The sequence below is a fragment of the Choloepus didactylus genome, chromosome 22, assembly GCF_015220235.1.
Source record: "Choloepus didactylus isolate mChoDid1 chromosome 22, mChoDid1.pri, whole genome shotgun sequence".
Taxonomy (NCBI): Eukaryota; Metazoa; Chordata; class Mammalia; order Pilosa; family Megalonychidae; genus Choloepus; species Choloepus didactylus.
In genome coordinates this window covers 39,228,655-39,245,406 of record NC_051328.1, presented here as the reverse complement: position 1 = coordinate 39,245,406, position 16,752 = coordinate 39,228,655, and the positions used below count along the sequence as shown (strand labels likewise).

General features: G+C 45.4%; 1 protein-coding gene across 6 annotated transcripts in view; it reads right to left on the bottom strand.

Annotated features, from left to right (window-relative positions):
• The window catches only part of DNAAF1 (dynein axonemal assembly factor 1), a 22,649-nt gene extending 6,002 nt beyond the window's left edge, over nt 1–16,647 (bottom strand). For 2 of the 6 annotated variants that reach the window (XM_037816116.1, XM_037816120.1), the window contains exons 1-9: nt 16,392–16,647; nt 14,249–14,384; nt 13,706–13,797; nt 12,256–12,444; nt 11,873–12,094; nt 11,567–11,733; nt 9,153–9,274; nt 4,773–4,957; nt 2,289–2,558 (exon numbers count right to left, since the gene is read on the bottom strand). In XM_037816116.1, coding sequence (XP_037672044.1) covers nt 2,289–2,558; nt 4,773–4,957; nt 9,153–9,274; nt 11,567–11,733; nt 11,873–12,094; nt 12,256–12,444; nt 13,706–13,797; nt 14,249–14,384; nt 16,392–16,515 — 1,507 coding nt within the window. In that variant the 5' untranslated portion in view covers nt 16,516–16,647. Of the gene's footprint in view, nt 1–2,288; nt 2,559–4,772; nt 4,958–9,152; nt 9,275–11,566; nt 11,734–11,872; nt 12,095–12,255; nt 12,445–13,705; nt 13,798–14,248; nt 14,385–15,475; nt 16,160–16,391 lie in introns of those variants that run through there. The other 4 variants (XM_037816117.1, XM_037816119.1, XM_037816118.1 and 1 more) reach the window with 4 other exon arrangements.
• Between the last annotated feature and the right edge of the window lie 105 nt (nt 16,648–16,752).

Here is a 16,752-nt window from a genome sequence, read left to right as displayed (position 1 = left end):
AGGAATGATCAGGCTGGTGAGATTTCAAAATCCCAGGCAGCCAAAGGATGCTATAGCGAGCAGCCCTGCAGTGTTTCATGAGGAAAAACTAAATCAAAACACGGTTACTCCTCTAAGCAGTCAAGTTTCTCGGAGAAACATTCCAATCCCAGTCTCATGTCAAAGTCAAAAGAAGACAGGTTCCTCAAAAAGTTAAACTTAGAGTTACCATGTGATCCAGCACTTCCACCCTAAGTATTTGCCCAAGAGCACTGAAAGCAGGAACTCAGCCACTTGTACACCAGTGTCCATCGCAGTCTTATTCACAAGGCCAAAAGGTGGAAACAACCCAAGTGTCCATGGACAGAAGATGGAGAAACAAAATGTGGTCTATCCAGACAAAGGAATAGTATTCAGCTAAAGAAAGGAATGAATACTGATGCATGATCCAATGCGGATGAACCTCGGAAACATTATGCTAAGTAAAGGAGCCAGAAGTAAAAGGTCTCATACTGTATGATTCCATTTCCATGAAATGTCCGGAATAGGCAAATCTATATAGAGACAGAAAATAGATTAGTGGGCTGGGGAGAAGGAGGATGGGATGTTATTGCTAGATGGGTACAGGGTTTCTATTTGGGGTGATGAAAAGTTTTGGCAATGGATGGTGGTGATGGTGGTACAACATTGTGAAAGTAATTAATGCCACAGAATTGTACCCATTAAAAAATGGTTAAAATGGCAAATTTTTGTTAAACATATTTTACCAGAATTTAAAAAGCTGACTTCAGTGATGGCCCCCTGGGAGCTGTGATGAACACCTGAAAAGGTGGGGGCACAGCATTGGAAAGGAGGGGGAGAATTTTCCTCTGTTTGGTAACTGTGGTTGTTCACAAACATTCTGAAGTCCTCTTTCCCCCACAGCCTCCAGGAGTGGGCCTCTCCTTCTTTGTTCACTCATCTCTTTCCCACTCCTTTCCTTCTTCCCTTCCATTTCCTCTGGCCTCATCTGGCTCAGGATCCCTGGGAGATTCCTGAGTCCCGGCATCAAGAGGAACACTATCCCTGAGCTCCTGGACATGGCCGCATACACACAAGGTCACGTCACCCCCGCACCCCTCTTCCTGACTTATGTATTTATTTCCCACATACATTCTCCAAAGATCCAAGCTAGAAGATACATTTTTTCAGATGTTACTGCACAAAGGGGTGGGTAATCAATCCAAATGAATACCAGAGCACTAACTATTTGGACGTGTCTGTGTGTGTTAATTAAATAGGGTTCAGTTGTGTGTGATCATTGAGGATGGTCTGTTTTGTCTAAATCCTTTAGCATAAAGGATAACTCACCCTTCCCAGGCGCCCTGGGGCATGGGCCCTTGCTCCTTTGGTTGGTCTCCTTAGCAGTCTGGGAAAAGGGTTACTTCGGAGTCTCTCCCAGACAGTGGGGCCTTCGTTCTGGGAGACCTCCCATTCTAGCTGAACTTCCCAGACAGAGCACAAATCTCGCTCAGGTTGGGCCGTGCAGAATATTCCCCATTTCCCAGGGATCTTTGGACTGGAATGTTCCAGGTTTGGGTCATCCCCTCCAGTACCACAGCAATAGTACCGGTGTCCTGGGGAAACCCTGGTTTTACCTATTAGTCGGCAGAACCCAAGGAACTTGGCTAGAACCTGCCGAGAGATTTCCTTTTTTATAGATCTGCATCATCGATCACCATAGCCATGGGCCACGTGGCTACTGCGTACTTGAAATGTGGCCAGTAAGCCTGAGGAACTGAACTTTTATTTTATTGTGTTGTATTTATTTTTAACTTCAATTTAAAATTTATAAAGAAGCAGTATAAAATAACTTGCTCATTTTGGTAGGACTACATTTCACTTTGTTGAAAAGTTAGTCTCCAAACTGAGATGAACTATAAGTGTCAATTGTACACTGGATTTAGAGGACTTAGTATGAAAAAAATGCAAAATGCTAATATTTTATGTTGACTACAAGTTGAAATGATTATGTTTTAGATATATTGGGTTAAATAAAATGTATTAATAGTCTCACCTGCTTCTTTTTACTCTTTTAAACATGGCAACCAGAAAATTTTGAGTTACATACCTGGCTCCTATTATACATCTATTGGACAGCACTGCTCTAGATAATGAGACAACTAGTAAACCTTATCCTAAAGAAACAGCAAGAAAGAGGAACTGAAACTCAGATCCCAGGTCTCACAAATGCATGACTCAGAGGATGTGACTGACCAGAATGGAGCCCTGAGCTGGCCCGTGTCTGTGTGTTTCTCAGCTTGTGTTACCTTCCCTGGCAGCACCGAGAGTGGGCGCTGGTGCCAGAGCCTCAGCTGGGAGCGTGCCTCCTGGCTCTTGGTCTTCAATCTCTTCAATCTCATCCACTGGCAGCTCCGTTTCTCCACTTGGCTTTTCTGGGAATAGCTCATCCTTAGCCTGGAAGCTTTCCTTCACAAATGACTCCATCTTCTGCCGAGTTTCTTGGTCCACAGAAGGACCCTCCTTTTCTTCCGCGTGGGCACCCACACTGTCGTCATTGTTTGGCGGTGGGGTCTCCCCTAAACAAGGGAAGTCAAAAGTGAACTTGAAACTTCCCAGCAGGACAGGGTGTCGGCATGTCTGTCAGGGACATGTGGTGAATGTCTGAGAATGAATACTGGGAAGTAATAGTCAGGGATGTGGTTAAAGAATTACTTGCAAGGCTGTTTATCAAAGTGTAGTCTACACCTGCCAAATAAATAGGATTAAATATCCATAAGAAGGGATTGCTTAGCATGTCTATTTAATGGAACAGGACACAGCCATTAAGAAAACAAGGCAGTAAGTTCTTACATGATGCACGCTGAAGTATTTGGGGTGAAGGGCTCGATGGTCTGCCTTTACTTTCAAATGGTTCAGAAAAAAAAAGTGGTGTTTGTGTGTGTGTGTGTGTGTGTGTGTGTGTGTGTGTGGTGTAGCAAATGTGTGGCAAAAAAACACAAACCCATCACCAAATCTAAATGGAGATAACGTAGCTGTTTGTTTTACTATTCTTTCAGCTTTTCTGAAAATTTGAAACATTTCAATATAAAAACCTGGGAAGAGAAAACAAACAAAAACAGCCATACTGCAGGGGAACGTCTATTTTATGTGGGCAAGAACATTTCCTGGGCCTGCCCTGATCCTGACGAGCCAGGAATGGGGAAGTCCTGACTCTTAAGGGTCCACCAGACCTGTAAGTGTGCTCTGAAGTAAACAGTAGGAAAATGCTCCACGCCAAAGAGGAGGCAGTGCAGCTGCCCTTGGCAGTTAAGAGAATTAAACTGTCAACTCCTGACTGTCCCCAAGGGCCTGTATGCTTCTGCTGGTGCTTTGCACAGAAGAAATCCCGAACGCTGGGGCTCCGGCTCCCTGGCAGACACCCCCACCGTGACACATTCACCCTGGATGCGACCCCCTGCAGCCGAGTCCAGCCCACCTACCTCACTCTCAAGTCCGCCAGTCCTCCTCAGAACCCACAGAGGCTTCCTGTCATTTCCCACGACAAGGTCGGTTTTCAAGACCCTTCTGAGTGTGACCTCACTCAACCCCGCCAGCCTTGTCTGCTTTATACCATTTAATTCCAATCATGGGTATCCGGTACGACCCTGTTGCCCATCTCAGTCCCCGGCTCCTGGGGACAGCCAGAGCCACGCCTCCTTCTGCTCGGACCGCTCCCCCTCCCCCGAGTGTAAGCGCATGCGCCCTCCGCCTGTCCCGAGGTTTGTGTGCAGACATTCATGTTCAAATGTCTCCCACCGCCAAGGGGCAGAGTTCTATGTACAGAAAAGTGTCAGATTTAAAAGGACAATAGTTGTAAACTTCAGCGACAGAGAAAAGATGATGATTATATAACTCTCTGATTAAAACAAGGCACAAAGAGCAGTGAGCAAGCCCCCAGGATACGGTGGGCTGTTTTTATTACTACTAAAGGCACTAGATGTATCTAAGATAATTAGTACACTATTAGAAGGCCTCAATATGAAGCTCCCAATGGAATTAATGATACTCATTTGTGGGAGGCAAAATAATGGCCCCCAAAGATGTCCATGTCCTGCTCCCAGACCCTGGGAATCTACTCCCTACAGAACAAAAGGGACTTCACAGGAGTGAATAAATTAAGGCTCTTGGGATGGGGAAATGCTCCTGGATGATCCAGATGGGTCCAGTGTAATTACAAGGGGCCTTAAAAGTGCAAGAGGGAAGCACGAGGGTCAGAGTGATGTGATGTGAGAGGAACTTGAGAGAAACAGTAGATTTGAAGACACTACGCTGCTGGCTTTGAAGGCAAAGGAAGGGAGCAGGGACAAAAGAATTCGGGCAGCCTGTACACACTGGCAGAGGCGGGCAGTGGATTCTCCCCTTGGAGCCTCCAGAAGGAGGCAGCCCTGCAGACACCCTGACCTCAGCCCCTTGAGACCCATTTCGGACCTCTGACCTGCAGAACCATAATACGGTCACAATTCCGAATTGTCTTAAGCCACTAAATTTGTGGCCATTTGTCAACAGCAGCTATAAAAAACGAATACATCATTTCTTTTGAAAAAATAGAGTATGTTAACAAATTGTGTTTTAATCGATAAAAAATGGTTTGAAACTGCCCGTGACAGTTTAGGATTTTCACTGAGCCCTGGGAGGCAGGTAAGGTGGATCCACAGGTAAATGTGTGTAACGATTAAAAAAGAAATCCTGGAGATTTGTGAGTCTGACAGCCCCGATTTCCCCAATCTAAACAGAACTCTGAGGACACGGACCTTGGGGAGAGCACGTATCTTCCGCTTGGCTTTCTTTCTGTCTCCTTCTCTCGGCCGCCTGCCGCTTGACCATGGCTAAGGCTTCGATGCTGTCTGCAATCTTCTTCCGCTCTCTGCTCTCCCACTGCTGTCGTTCCTCCTTCTCCGCCGCATACCCTCCCCTCGCCCAGGCCTCGGCACACGCTCTATTTGGAGGGATAAAGAAAGAAACAGAAATAGGGAGGTTTAATTTTTTAGAGGGTAAAAGTAAATTCAAAACATTTACTTAAAAACTTTTATCCTGTGAAGGCTCCATCAAGAAAGTGAAAAGGCATCCCACAGAACAGGAGAAAACATTTGCAAATCATACAGCCCATAAAGAACTTTGTATCAGGAAATATATGAAAACTCTTAAAACTCAATAATAACAAGACAAATACCCCAATTAAAAGTGGGCAAAGGACTTGAACAGATATTTTTCCAAAGAAGATATACACTGGCCAATAAGTGCATGAAAAGATGCTCCACATCATTAGCCACCAGGGAAATGCAAATCAAAGCTATGCAAAGCAAAGAAATGAGATACCACTTCATTCCTACTAGGATGGTTGTAACCAAAAAGAGAGATGATAGCAAGTGTTGGTGAGGAAATGGAGGAGTTGGAACCCTCATACGTTGAAGATGGTGTTAAGTAAAATAAACAGGCTCTCTGCACAGGGCATTGCCTGGAGAAGACCCCCTTTCCCAGAAGGCTTTTCCAGAGGACAAAAACCACTGATCCGCAGATGTTTTCCAAGAAAATACAACAAACCCTACAGGGTCCCAGATGGGCAATATCAGATGATAAAACTACTTTTGGTCCAGTGGAGAGAGCTTATCAGAATGGTCAAGCACACCATACCAATCAATGTACAGCTGCTCCCCACCTTGTAGGATTCGCCACCCCTCCCCCCTTGTCAAATGGAAACGGAATGTCAGCCAATCAGAACACTTCCTCACTTGCTTCCGCGTTGGCTCTCTATGAGCTTCCACTTTCCACCCCGTCGGTGGTGCAAACTTCTACCTCCTGAGTGGGATGCTGCCCGATTCATGAATCGCCCAATAAAGCTGTGAGACCCTAATTTGCATGAAAAGTTTTTTCTCTTATCAGTGGGACTGTAAAATGCAGATGCAGTGGAGAACAGTTTGGCAGTTCTACTCTAGATATTCACCCAAAGAATGGAAAACATAGATCTAGGCAAAACTTCCACCCAAATGCGGTTAGCATCATTATTCATAATAGCCTACTAGTGAAAACAACCCAAATGGCTATCAGCGGATGAATGGATAAATAAAATGTGGCATATCCAAATAGAATATTATTCAGCCATAGAAAGTAATGTACTGACAGATGCTACAACTTGGATGAACCTTGAAAACATTATGCATATGAAAGAAGCCAGAAACAGAAGACCACATATTATATAAATCCATTCATGGGGTCAGGGTAGAATGGGGAGTGACTGCTAATGGGTAAGGATTTCTTTTATGGGTGAAGAAAATGTTCTAAAATTGAAAGCAGTGATGGTTGCACAGTTCTGTGAATGTACAAAAATCCACAGTATTGTGTATTTTATATGGCTGAACTGTATGGTATGTGAATTAGATCTCAATAGAGCTGTTATGTATTTTTTTTATAAGTCTAATGGTTTAAAAACAGGAGTCTTGGCTTTAGAGAGAGGAGGCAGATCCCCAGTGGAAAATCAAAGTATAGAAGGTTATTTGGAAATAGTCCAATAGGGTTTTGCAAAGCATACCATAGCAGAAGGTCACTAGGCAGGGTATGCCCAAGAGAATAAACTATGTTCAGGTCCATTTACCAAATCAGCAAGAAAACCTCAACCCCTTTCATCCAGGAACAGACACCCAGCAAACACTTGTCAGTGGCCTACTAGATATTTCTAAGCTGGGGAGACAGCGGTGAACAAAAGGGGGGCATGACATTGCTTGCTGTCTCGGGAAACAAGCATATGCCAGAGGCTGATGTGTCCTAAAAAGATGAGAAATCAGGCTAAAGGGGCATCAGGTGGAAAAGGTGCTAATATTTAAGTCAGGTGGCCATGGTGAACTCCCTTGAACACAACTGGTAAGTGAGCAGATGCTTGCTAATACCTGGGGAAGAGCGTCCAGGCGGAGGGGACAGGGCATACCAAAGCCCCTGCGTGGGGGGCCTTTGGCAGACACGAGGGGCAATAAGGAAGCCGGTGCGGCTGGAGCAGAGCAGTGGAAGACAGTGAACCAGAGGCGACAGGAGGGCCTGGGGCTGCGGAGGACATCAGCTGATGGACATCAGGTCCCTGGAGGTCCCTGGAGAGTTCTGGCCATGGAGGGAGCTGGTCTGATGCTGGATGATCAGACTCCGTGGGGCTGGGGCCAGGGGTGACTGAGGTTGGAAGGGTCAGGAGGGATCCTGGCGGGGTGATGCTGCCGGTGTGGACCAGGGAGGCAGCAGCGGAGGTGGCCGGGGCCGCCAGGGCTCGGGGACGCGTCGCCTGTGGGCCACGGGATGGGAGAGGAGTCCAGGATGGTTCCAAGGTTTTGCTCCTGCGCGACCAGGAGGCTGGAGCTGCCCTTAGCTGAGAGGAGGAAGGCTGGGGAGGAGCTGCTATGGCAGGAGGATCAAGAGTTGGGATTCGGCTGCAAGTGACCCCCAGCAGGGGGACGCTGGAATCTCCCCAGCTGCTGTCCCTTCCCCGCTGCCACCCCTGAGCCCACGGATGCACAGGACCAGCACTTCCTGAGGTGCCACTGGATCCTAACACAGCTGCACGGCCGGGGCAGTGGCTGTGATGGGAAAACGGGCAACCCGGGTCCCCGGTCCTAAGTGGTGGCCTGCACCCAAGCCCAGAATGGCCTGACTCCGAAGCCCATGTCCTTTCCCACCCAGCTGACTGCCTGCTCCCCCAGGCGGCCAGGGACTGGTGGAGAAGCCGTTCTTCTTCAGTAAATTGATTCCTTCCTGACTCCAGTCAGCAAACTCCCAACAATGGCCAAGAACAGCCATTTGCTGAGCACTTCCACAGCGCGGGCCGGCCAAGTGGGGGCCACCGTTCAATTCCATTACCCCCAATTTACACATTCGGGAACTAAGGCTGGGCGGGGAGAATTGACCTGCTGAATATGGAACCACTTCAGACCAAGTTCCTCTGCCTCCTGCACTGGAGTCTCGGGCTTTATGTGCTGCGAAAGTTGGTGAGTCTTCCTGCAAAGGGCCTGGCACGTTTTTACTTTCCTGCTTCTCCAAGCTGCCCCAGGATGGAGCTCCTGTCCTCCCTGCACCTGCTGGAGCCTACACATTCCTCGCAGGTGCTCACAGCCACCCTGCAGCTGGCGTTACCCCCACTTTGCAGCTGAGGAACTTGAGGCTGGGGGAGAGCGGCCAGCTTGCCCGAGGAAACAGAACTCGTGGCAGCAGAGCTGGGCTGTGAAGCCAGGTCTCCGGGCTCCCCTCGCTGCTCCCCACCGGCCCAGGGCTGGGGCCCGGGGAAGAGGGACAGTCTTTGCTGAATTTCCCAGAGAAAGTTCATTTTCTCACCTAGTTGGAGTGTCAGCTCTAACTTCTGTTTGAAACAGGAGTTAGTTGGATTTGAATTCCTGAGTTCAAAAACCTATCGTAAGACACATTTCTTTTTACATGTTGTAGACTTCAAAATTCAGGCTGTACTTTCCTTCAAGCAGCCCATGTTACTGAGGTTTTAGTCTAAGTGAGAATGAGCAGTAACCTGGATTACAACGTAAATGAAACACACAGTTAAGAGTGGTGGCAACACACATGGCAGTCTGGGGGCCAATGTTCCTCATACAAAAAGAGCTCTTATAAATCAATAAAAATCATATTCCAAAGCAAACGGAGAAGAAGTCATGAATGGAATATTCAGAAAGGAAGTAAAGTGGCAAATAAAGGTGAAAAAATGACCGACCTCATCACTTATCCAAAAATGCAAATTTAAAACAATGAGATACCACCTTCACCCATCAATCAACTTGGCAAAGAGTTCCTTTAAATTGCTATATCTGCTGAGGTTACAATTGGTACAAACTTTCTAGAAAACAGAAAATATTTATAAGAGCTTTAAAAAATGCTCAAGCCACATTCTTTCATCCAGTAATACCACTCCTAGAACTCAATCGTAAGCAAACAATCAGCGATGAGGTCAACAATTCATATTTATCAAGGGATTGTGAAAAACCAGAAATAAGGTTTTTCTTGGACAATTATGTATGCAGCCATTAAAACTGTTTCCAAAAAAAAAATTTAATGATGTGAAAATGCTCACAAATCAAAAGTAAACATCAACAAACGTTCAATAGGCTCATATTTTAAATATTAAAAGATGATCAAAGCACTTTTCCCCTTCTTACCTGTCCTTTGGAAAAACTGGCCTATCGTCCAGGTACGTTAAATATTTCAGTCGAACCGTAACCGTCCTTCGATAATTAGGGATGTGCCGAATAACTGGGTTTCCAATCAAATTCAGTACACGCTGTAAGCAAAGAAGCAAAACCAAATGAATTATTGAAAAAACATATGTGATCATAATAGTTATATAACCTGAGCTCTAAGAATAATTAATAAATTATATTTTCCTTGAGTAGGAGCAAACGCCAACTCCATGCCCTGGTGACTTCACCGGAGAAACCAGGAGAAGGTATTCATTGTTTCTGTGCCATCTGACCTGTCCAGCTAATGGAGCAGCCCTTCCTTCTACCTGGACTGCACATCCCAGATGTCATTGTCCTTCCAGAACAATATTGGAAAACATTCCCAAAGCCTTTTCCAACTGCAGCGATTACATGGGTTTTGCTCACTCAATCCCTTCTACTGAGCGTCATCTCTTGTCTGACTGTTTTCTCTCCTTTGCAGCCAGGACACATTTTAAGTGAACATTCGCAGGGGCCGGACAGGTGAGAAACGGGGACTAAGGGACAGGCATGGAGAGTGCCCTGGGACGGAGGGCCTTTGCTGTGGGGTCACAGAGCTCCCTGAGGTCCACTTAGCCAGGAGAAGGAAAGGACCTCAGGGTGTGGGTTACAGCCAGCCGGCCCTCCTTCCCCATCCCGTGTTAGTGGACGGTTTTGAATTCCATCCGCCTAAACTAAGTATTTTTCATATCTAAAGTGGTTTTGTCAATGGGGGAGAATACATGGTAAACTAGTTATTTAGCATTTCCCACACTTCATTCGCTGTTTTTGTTGTATTTTTGAGTGATGAGTACCAAAGGCAGGGGCCGGGTGGTGGGGGTGGCTGCTAGGGAGGCGCGTGGTCTGCAGAGAACTTAAAAACAACCCGAAAAGGGCTCCCAGGCAGACTGCTTCCCGTCGCTACCTTGTGCCGGCGCGATGCTAAATGATCCCTCCTGGCTGGGCAGGGCATTCTCGGGCCCCCCACCCCCAGGTAAGCCACGGATTTTTCCTTTTGTCTAAATTGCCTGCCTTTTTTCCTTACTTATCTTTGCCCTAAGCAGTAAACAGTGAAAGCAAAGGTTTGGTGTGCTGGTTTTAATGTTGTTTTTCCTAACACACATGACAACACACATGCCTCAGAAAGCAAGGAAACTATGAGAGGCTCCCAGGGTCAGAGGAATCCAGGAGCCAAACTGCAGGGACTCTCAGTGGCCCAGACACGGGACATCTGAACACCAAAAGTTATAATGACAGCAATGGCTAGATCACATCAAATACTGCATTATCAATCCATGCCCTTATAATGATACCAAAAAGAAAACACCTTCACTGCCACCGTTAGAGGTTGCTGAGGTCTCAACTCACTTCTCTGAAAATTGACAAATAAAAGAGAAGAACCAAACATTAATCCTGGCCTTTTCTGTTTGACTATATATTAGGGTGACCACTAGTTCATGAGGGAAAGTTCTTTTTTAAGAAGAATTCCAGCTAATAAATGCAGAAGGATTAAGAGAATTTGGAGGTCATCATTGCATAAAATCTAATGAAATAAAACATCCAGGCAACATCCATCAGTGGCTGCTAAAGCAACACGGAGAAAGACTGTGAGGAACTGGATCAGGCAGACAACACCTGAACCCACTAATCAATCTTAACCCTAAAAAAGGGAGGCAACTAGACATCCCATGCCTCCCGCCCCACGTGATGCCATGGGAAGGACATGGCACACCTCTATGTATTCTTGCCTAAAACGCTGAACCTGGATCTAATCAACCTCTGCCTCTGTTATTGTTTTCCGGGAAATATTGGGGACAGAGGAACATGTTAAATGACATCATGAAAATACAGTCAACCAAATCCAAACTGTAGGATGCTCTACCAGACACCGGACCCAATTTGGTCAACAAATAGATGGGGGGGGGGGGCAAGGGGGAAATAGGGCAGGAGAACTCTTAATGGAGGTTTAAGAGGCAAATAATCAAAATATAATCTGTGGATCTGGTTTGAATTTGAACAATCCAACTGTCAAAATGCATTTTGAGACAAATGGGGAAAACTGACCATGGACTGGGTATTAAATGCAGATATTACAATATTTTAAATGTAACAATGATATTGTAGTTATGCTAAAAAATTCCTTATCTGTGAGAGATAAAGACTGAAATTTGCGGGTGAAATGAAATGATGTCTGCCGTTTGCTTTAAGATAATCCAGCTTTAAAAAAAAGGAGGAAGAAAGTGTGAAAGAAGGAAGGAAGGAGAAAAGAAGGAGGAAAGGAGGGAGGAAGGGAGGAAGGGAGGAAGGGGGGAAAAAGCGAAGCTCTTTGGTATTTAAAAAACATAAAATAAAGCAAGATTTTTTTTTTTTCTTACCAAATCAGCCATGTTCTCAAGAACACTCAGGATCTCTGGGTCACTCAGCCTATTGTGGGAAAGATCAAGGACACAAAGCTTCAAACATTCCTTTAGATGCTGAATGTCTGCCACAGTCTCTAGGTGATTGTGTGCCATCTGTAAGGTGTTCAGGACCGGCAGGCAGGCTGGAAGGTGAGGTCAGCACAAGTAGGTAACACAGGCAGAAAACACGTTTCTCTCCTGTAATATACTTTTCTTTAAGCCTCCCCCAGGGGAAAGTGATCGACACAATGGCAAAAAAGACCGCTTGCTTGGCATTCTTACAGAGGTTTTCAATGGTCTTGACGTAATTGTTGCTGAGATTAAGAGCATCTAGTTTCTGCAGAGGCTCTAGGTTTTCGATTTTATGAATCAAGTTCACGTGCAAGAAGAGGCAACGCAGTTCGGTCTGTGCCTCCAGGTTCTCGATTTTCTGTATCCCATTGCACTCCAGCCAAAGACAGCGCAGCCCCGTGTACTCTTCCAGATTCTCGATGCGATCAAAACCTAGCGAGAAGGAAGGGGGCACGGATTAAGTTCCCGCACACACACAGGGTGCAGAGTCACCCACCTAAGTAGCACCCACACCTCCTTCCTCTAGTACGGCCAAGGCAACCTTCCTGTGCGGGAACATCCCTCTCTTAATTCTAGTCCAGGTAATCAGTCACCATCCATCTGGGGCTGGTCACACTTAGCCAAGCGGAGCCAGTAGGGAAGAACCCTGGGAGGTTTTGCTGGCTCCACTGGTGAGAGGTCCTCTGTCTGTTGAAAGTGCCAGCCTGGTAAGGGGGAGCGAGGGCCGCTGCAGCCATCTTGCCTCCATGGCTGGGAGTGGGGGCAGGTGAGGGGTGAACCTGCTGGAAACCAACACAGAGGAAAGCAGGGCTGGGAAAAGAACACAGTTCCCTCGAGCACCTGGCTTCAGCCAAGCCTAAAGGTAGTACAACCCATGGGTTTTGTTTTATCTCTCAGTTTTCTGAGCCAAATTCAGGGTTAGGGAAGCAAACATTTTTGTTTCCTTTAATGACTCACTATTGATATGCAATTTATGGTTCATCCACTATCATCAAAACTTTTTAAAGTTGTTTATTTTATTGACTGGAAGAGTTTTGATTAAAAATTACAATATCAATGCTGACAAAAATAAAACTTACCTATGATCCTGCTATCCCAATAATTATTTTCTCTGTTCCCTTCCAACCTTGTTGTAAACATACATAAAGTTTACGCATTTGTAATCAAAGAATATATTTAAATATAGGTAGAGCATAGATTTTTTTTAATTTTGCCATTTTTTCATAAAACATTACAGCATAAAAATTTATCATGTTATTTCAAGGTCTTTATACTGAAGTAGGTATCTCTGAACAATAGGGACTTTTTTTCTTTTTTTCTTAAAGATTTCCATAATACCATTATGGCCCCTAAACAATTTGACAGTAATTCCTTAATATCATCAAATAGCCAGTCATTGTTCACATTTATTCATCCATTGTCTTTCTTTTAATTGTTTGCCGTTTGAATCTGGAACCAAATAAGCTCCACACATCGCAACTGATTGATGTCTCTTAAGTCTCCTTAACACATTTCTGTTTGTCTGTCTTTCTGCCCTTCCAATTTTTTGTTGAAGAGACGGGGTTGTTTGTCCTTGAGAGTTTCCCACAGTCTGGATTTTCTCTTGGACTTGCCCTCTCCAGTCATCACCCCATCTTCTTCTGCTTCACTGCCCAACACAGGGAAAGGCCTCCATTGGCTCGTTAAGGCCACCTCCAATTTGCTCCTCACTGCAGACCAGTCCCTTCTCGATCCCGCCGTTACTGAAACCAACTGACACCCTAATTGCTAGATGCAGCTTTCAGTCCTCTGTGTACTTGACCATTCTCAGGTAACCGACACAGTGGGCCATGCCCTCCTTTTTCCAATTTTTCAATCTCATAAACTCTAGTCAGGCACAACTTTTTCATCAAAGAATTATTATTGCTTTTCCATGGGTTGCCACTAAAATCTCAAATTGTTACTTAAATATAATTTGAGAGCCCCAGATGATCTCTGAGAATAACTTTTTATACCTCTAGAGTCTTTCTGCCTAACAAAGCAACTCCTCTACTGAATCCTTACCTTTATAGTGTAGATAAAGTGTATCATTCAATGCCGGGGTAATATAAAGCTTGTGTTCCTTGCAGAGTTTTTGCAGGAAACTTTTAGTCATTCTGTTTAAATAAGAAACAGGAACTAGAAACTAGAAATGTATTTCAATTTGTCGGCTGTAAAATACATTCCGAAAATCTCCCACTCCCGAATAATCCCATAACATCCTCTAATGCCTGATAGCTATTTTATGGCGTTCATTTTTTAAAAATAGGTTTTAGGGCCTCCATCTAATATCCGTACTTTCAGCATTTAAAAAAACTGCAAGGTATGCTCTAATAAAAATATTTTTTAATAGTGTCATCAAGTTTCGCTCTCCAGGCCTGGCAGTAAAACTAAATAGACTGAGGTCAGCAGGGGAACAGAGGCAGTGCTTTCCTGGCTCTGCTACTTGATTTTCAGACACTGTGCAGGCTACTTAATTTCTGTGAGCCTCTGTCTCTTTATCCATACAAGAGAGTGGTGACACCATCTACCATCGTTGATGTGTCATGATGTGTCATACCCACATACCTGGGGCCACGGTCTGCCCTGTCATCTCTTTGGGATGCCAAGCCATGATCTGACCTGCTATCACCACTTGGTTTCTGTTCACTTTGGTAGGAGGCATCAGAAGGATCTGTACAAGTTTCCTTAGGAGGGTTAATCTCTGTAACATAAAAGAAAGTGGCATGATAGTGATCAAGAAATGCATTAAAAAGTTCCCCCATTTCAATTTGGTTCATAACTCTTTGCACTTTTTAATATGGAATACCAGTCATGTTTATATGCAGGACAATTTTGAAAGCCTTGACCAGGGCTATGTACATTTCACTCTAGGTAGATCCTCTGTTGAAACTCTTGTACAGTACACAAGGAGACATGTGCAAAGATATTCACTTCTGCATTGTTTGTAACAGACAAAAGCTGTTAACAATTCAAATGTTCATTCATAGGGACTGGTCAAATGAAACATGCTACATTAAGTCGATGGATCGATGCCTTTAAAATGAATGCACTAGAGCTACATCAATCAACATGGGTACTTCTCAGAAATATTAAGTGATTAAAACAAGTTTCATAATCATCCCAGGATACCATTCATATCAATTAAAAACACATAAAACAATGCTATGTATTGTTTAAGGACATATAACATGTGCATAGAGAAGTGACTGAAAGCAGCCACACCAAATTCATGATAGTTGGTGGCTCTTGGGGACGAGGGAGAAGGGAGTGGGACTAGGGAAGAGGACAAAGAGATCATCAACTTTATCTGCAATGGTTTCTTTTTTTTAAAAAAGGACTTCAAGGAAACAGGATAAAATGTTAATAATTTTCAGATCTGGATGGCAAAGCATAGGTGTTTTTTACTTGTTCTGTTCCTTTTCTCTTTTTAAAAATTTCTCAAAAGAGAAACCACATAAAATGGAACCATAAAAAAGGAACTATCTTCAGTAAAAAGAAAATGAGCACATTCAAATGCACTTAATTTAAAGGGCTGTTGGCTCCTACCCTCTGGGTGTTAGTGTCGTCTATTGAATCAGATTAAACACTCCTTGTGCGCGACTGTGTGTTACACGTCTCGTTTCTCACTACATAACAAGGCCTAGCCACAAGAGGCACTAGATAAATTCTTATGGAATAAATAAAGAATAGGTGCTCCATATATATTTAATAATTGATTGATTGTACTAATAACAAGAGCTACTATTTATTAATTGCCGACTATGTGCCAGAGACATGGATACCAGGTCTTACATCATTCTGCAAGTCAGGTATGAGTATCCTTGCTTGCCCATGTGGAGACCAAAGGCTTTGAGAGGTTAAACCCTGGGGTTAAACAGCCACAAAGCTGGTGAGCTGCAGAGCCTGAATCTGAACTCAACATGACTGGTCCTAAAGCCTGTGTCTTTCCACTGAGTCATAAGGCTTTCCCATGGCTCCTCATGCAGGATTTGCTTGGACGGAAGATGCTCAAGACTTATTTGTCGACTAGATTCAAAAAATGAAACAAATCAATTCAACTTTTTCTCTGATAATTAAAAGGTTTCCCATTGGGCTCCAAACCAAGTGGGAGCAGAGATGAAGCATATCCTCCAAGATCATTTTGAGAAACCTTGGTGAGGGCTCACTGAACCCAGAACCACCAACTCTTCACTCCCTCTCCCTGCCAAGTGTCAGGCACTGGACTGGGCACTGGAATTCCATCAGGATATGCTTCCCCCATAGCTTGCAATCTGGAGGAGGAGAGAGCCTTTGATCTGAGACGTGAAACCAAGAAAGGGATAACTTCAAAACAGAAAAAAAGAGGGATGGAAGGCGGGGGGTGGGGATCCTGGTGTGTTGAGGAAGGGCTTGTGATCCGGAGTCAAACTAGCCAGACGTTTCTGTTCTTACGGAGTAGCTGAGGGTAACGATTGGAGCAAGTTTCATAAGCTCTTTAAGTCTCGGTTTCCTCAGCTGTATGAAACCCGAAGAGGAGCGCCTACTGCAGAGGCTCAAATGGGGTAGCGCTTGGCAAGTATCGCTTAATAAATGTTAACTGCTAGTGTTGTGGTTATTGATATCATTCACGGACTGTAAAGATCAGCTATGTGGCGTTGGGAGGAAGCCGGAGCGCGCAGCCGGGCCGGCCCATCGCCCCCCTTGCCCTCCCGGGGGCGGTGGTCGGCACCTTCCTTGCGGCCCCCCGGGCCTGCGCCGCGGTGGTCCCCCGCAGACTCCTCCAGGCCGGGCTCCTGGGCGCTGCCCTGCTCCGCCTCCCCGTCCGCCGCTGGCTCCGAGACCTCGGGATGCATGTTTATTCCTGTAGCACCAAACACCCTGGAAGAGTGGGAGCCTCGTTCCGTGGGGTCACCAGGGCCCCCAGACGCGGCCGGAGATCCGCCTACTTTTCCCCGCTCGCCGCTCGCGCCGCGGTAGTTGGCGGATGAACGCTACCCTGGTCGCCGCGGCAACCGCCGCGCACGCGCACTCAGGGCCAACGCCCCGGAAACGCAGGAGGGAGGGTCCTGCAAGGGCTCCGCCCCCCGGGC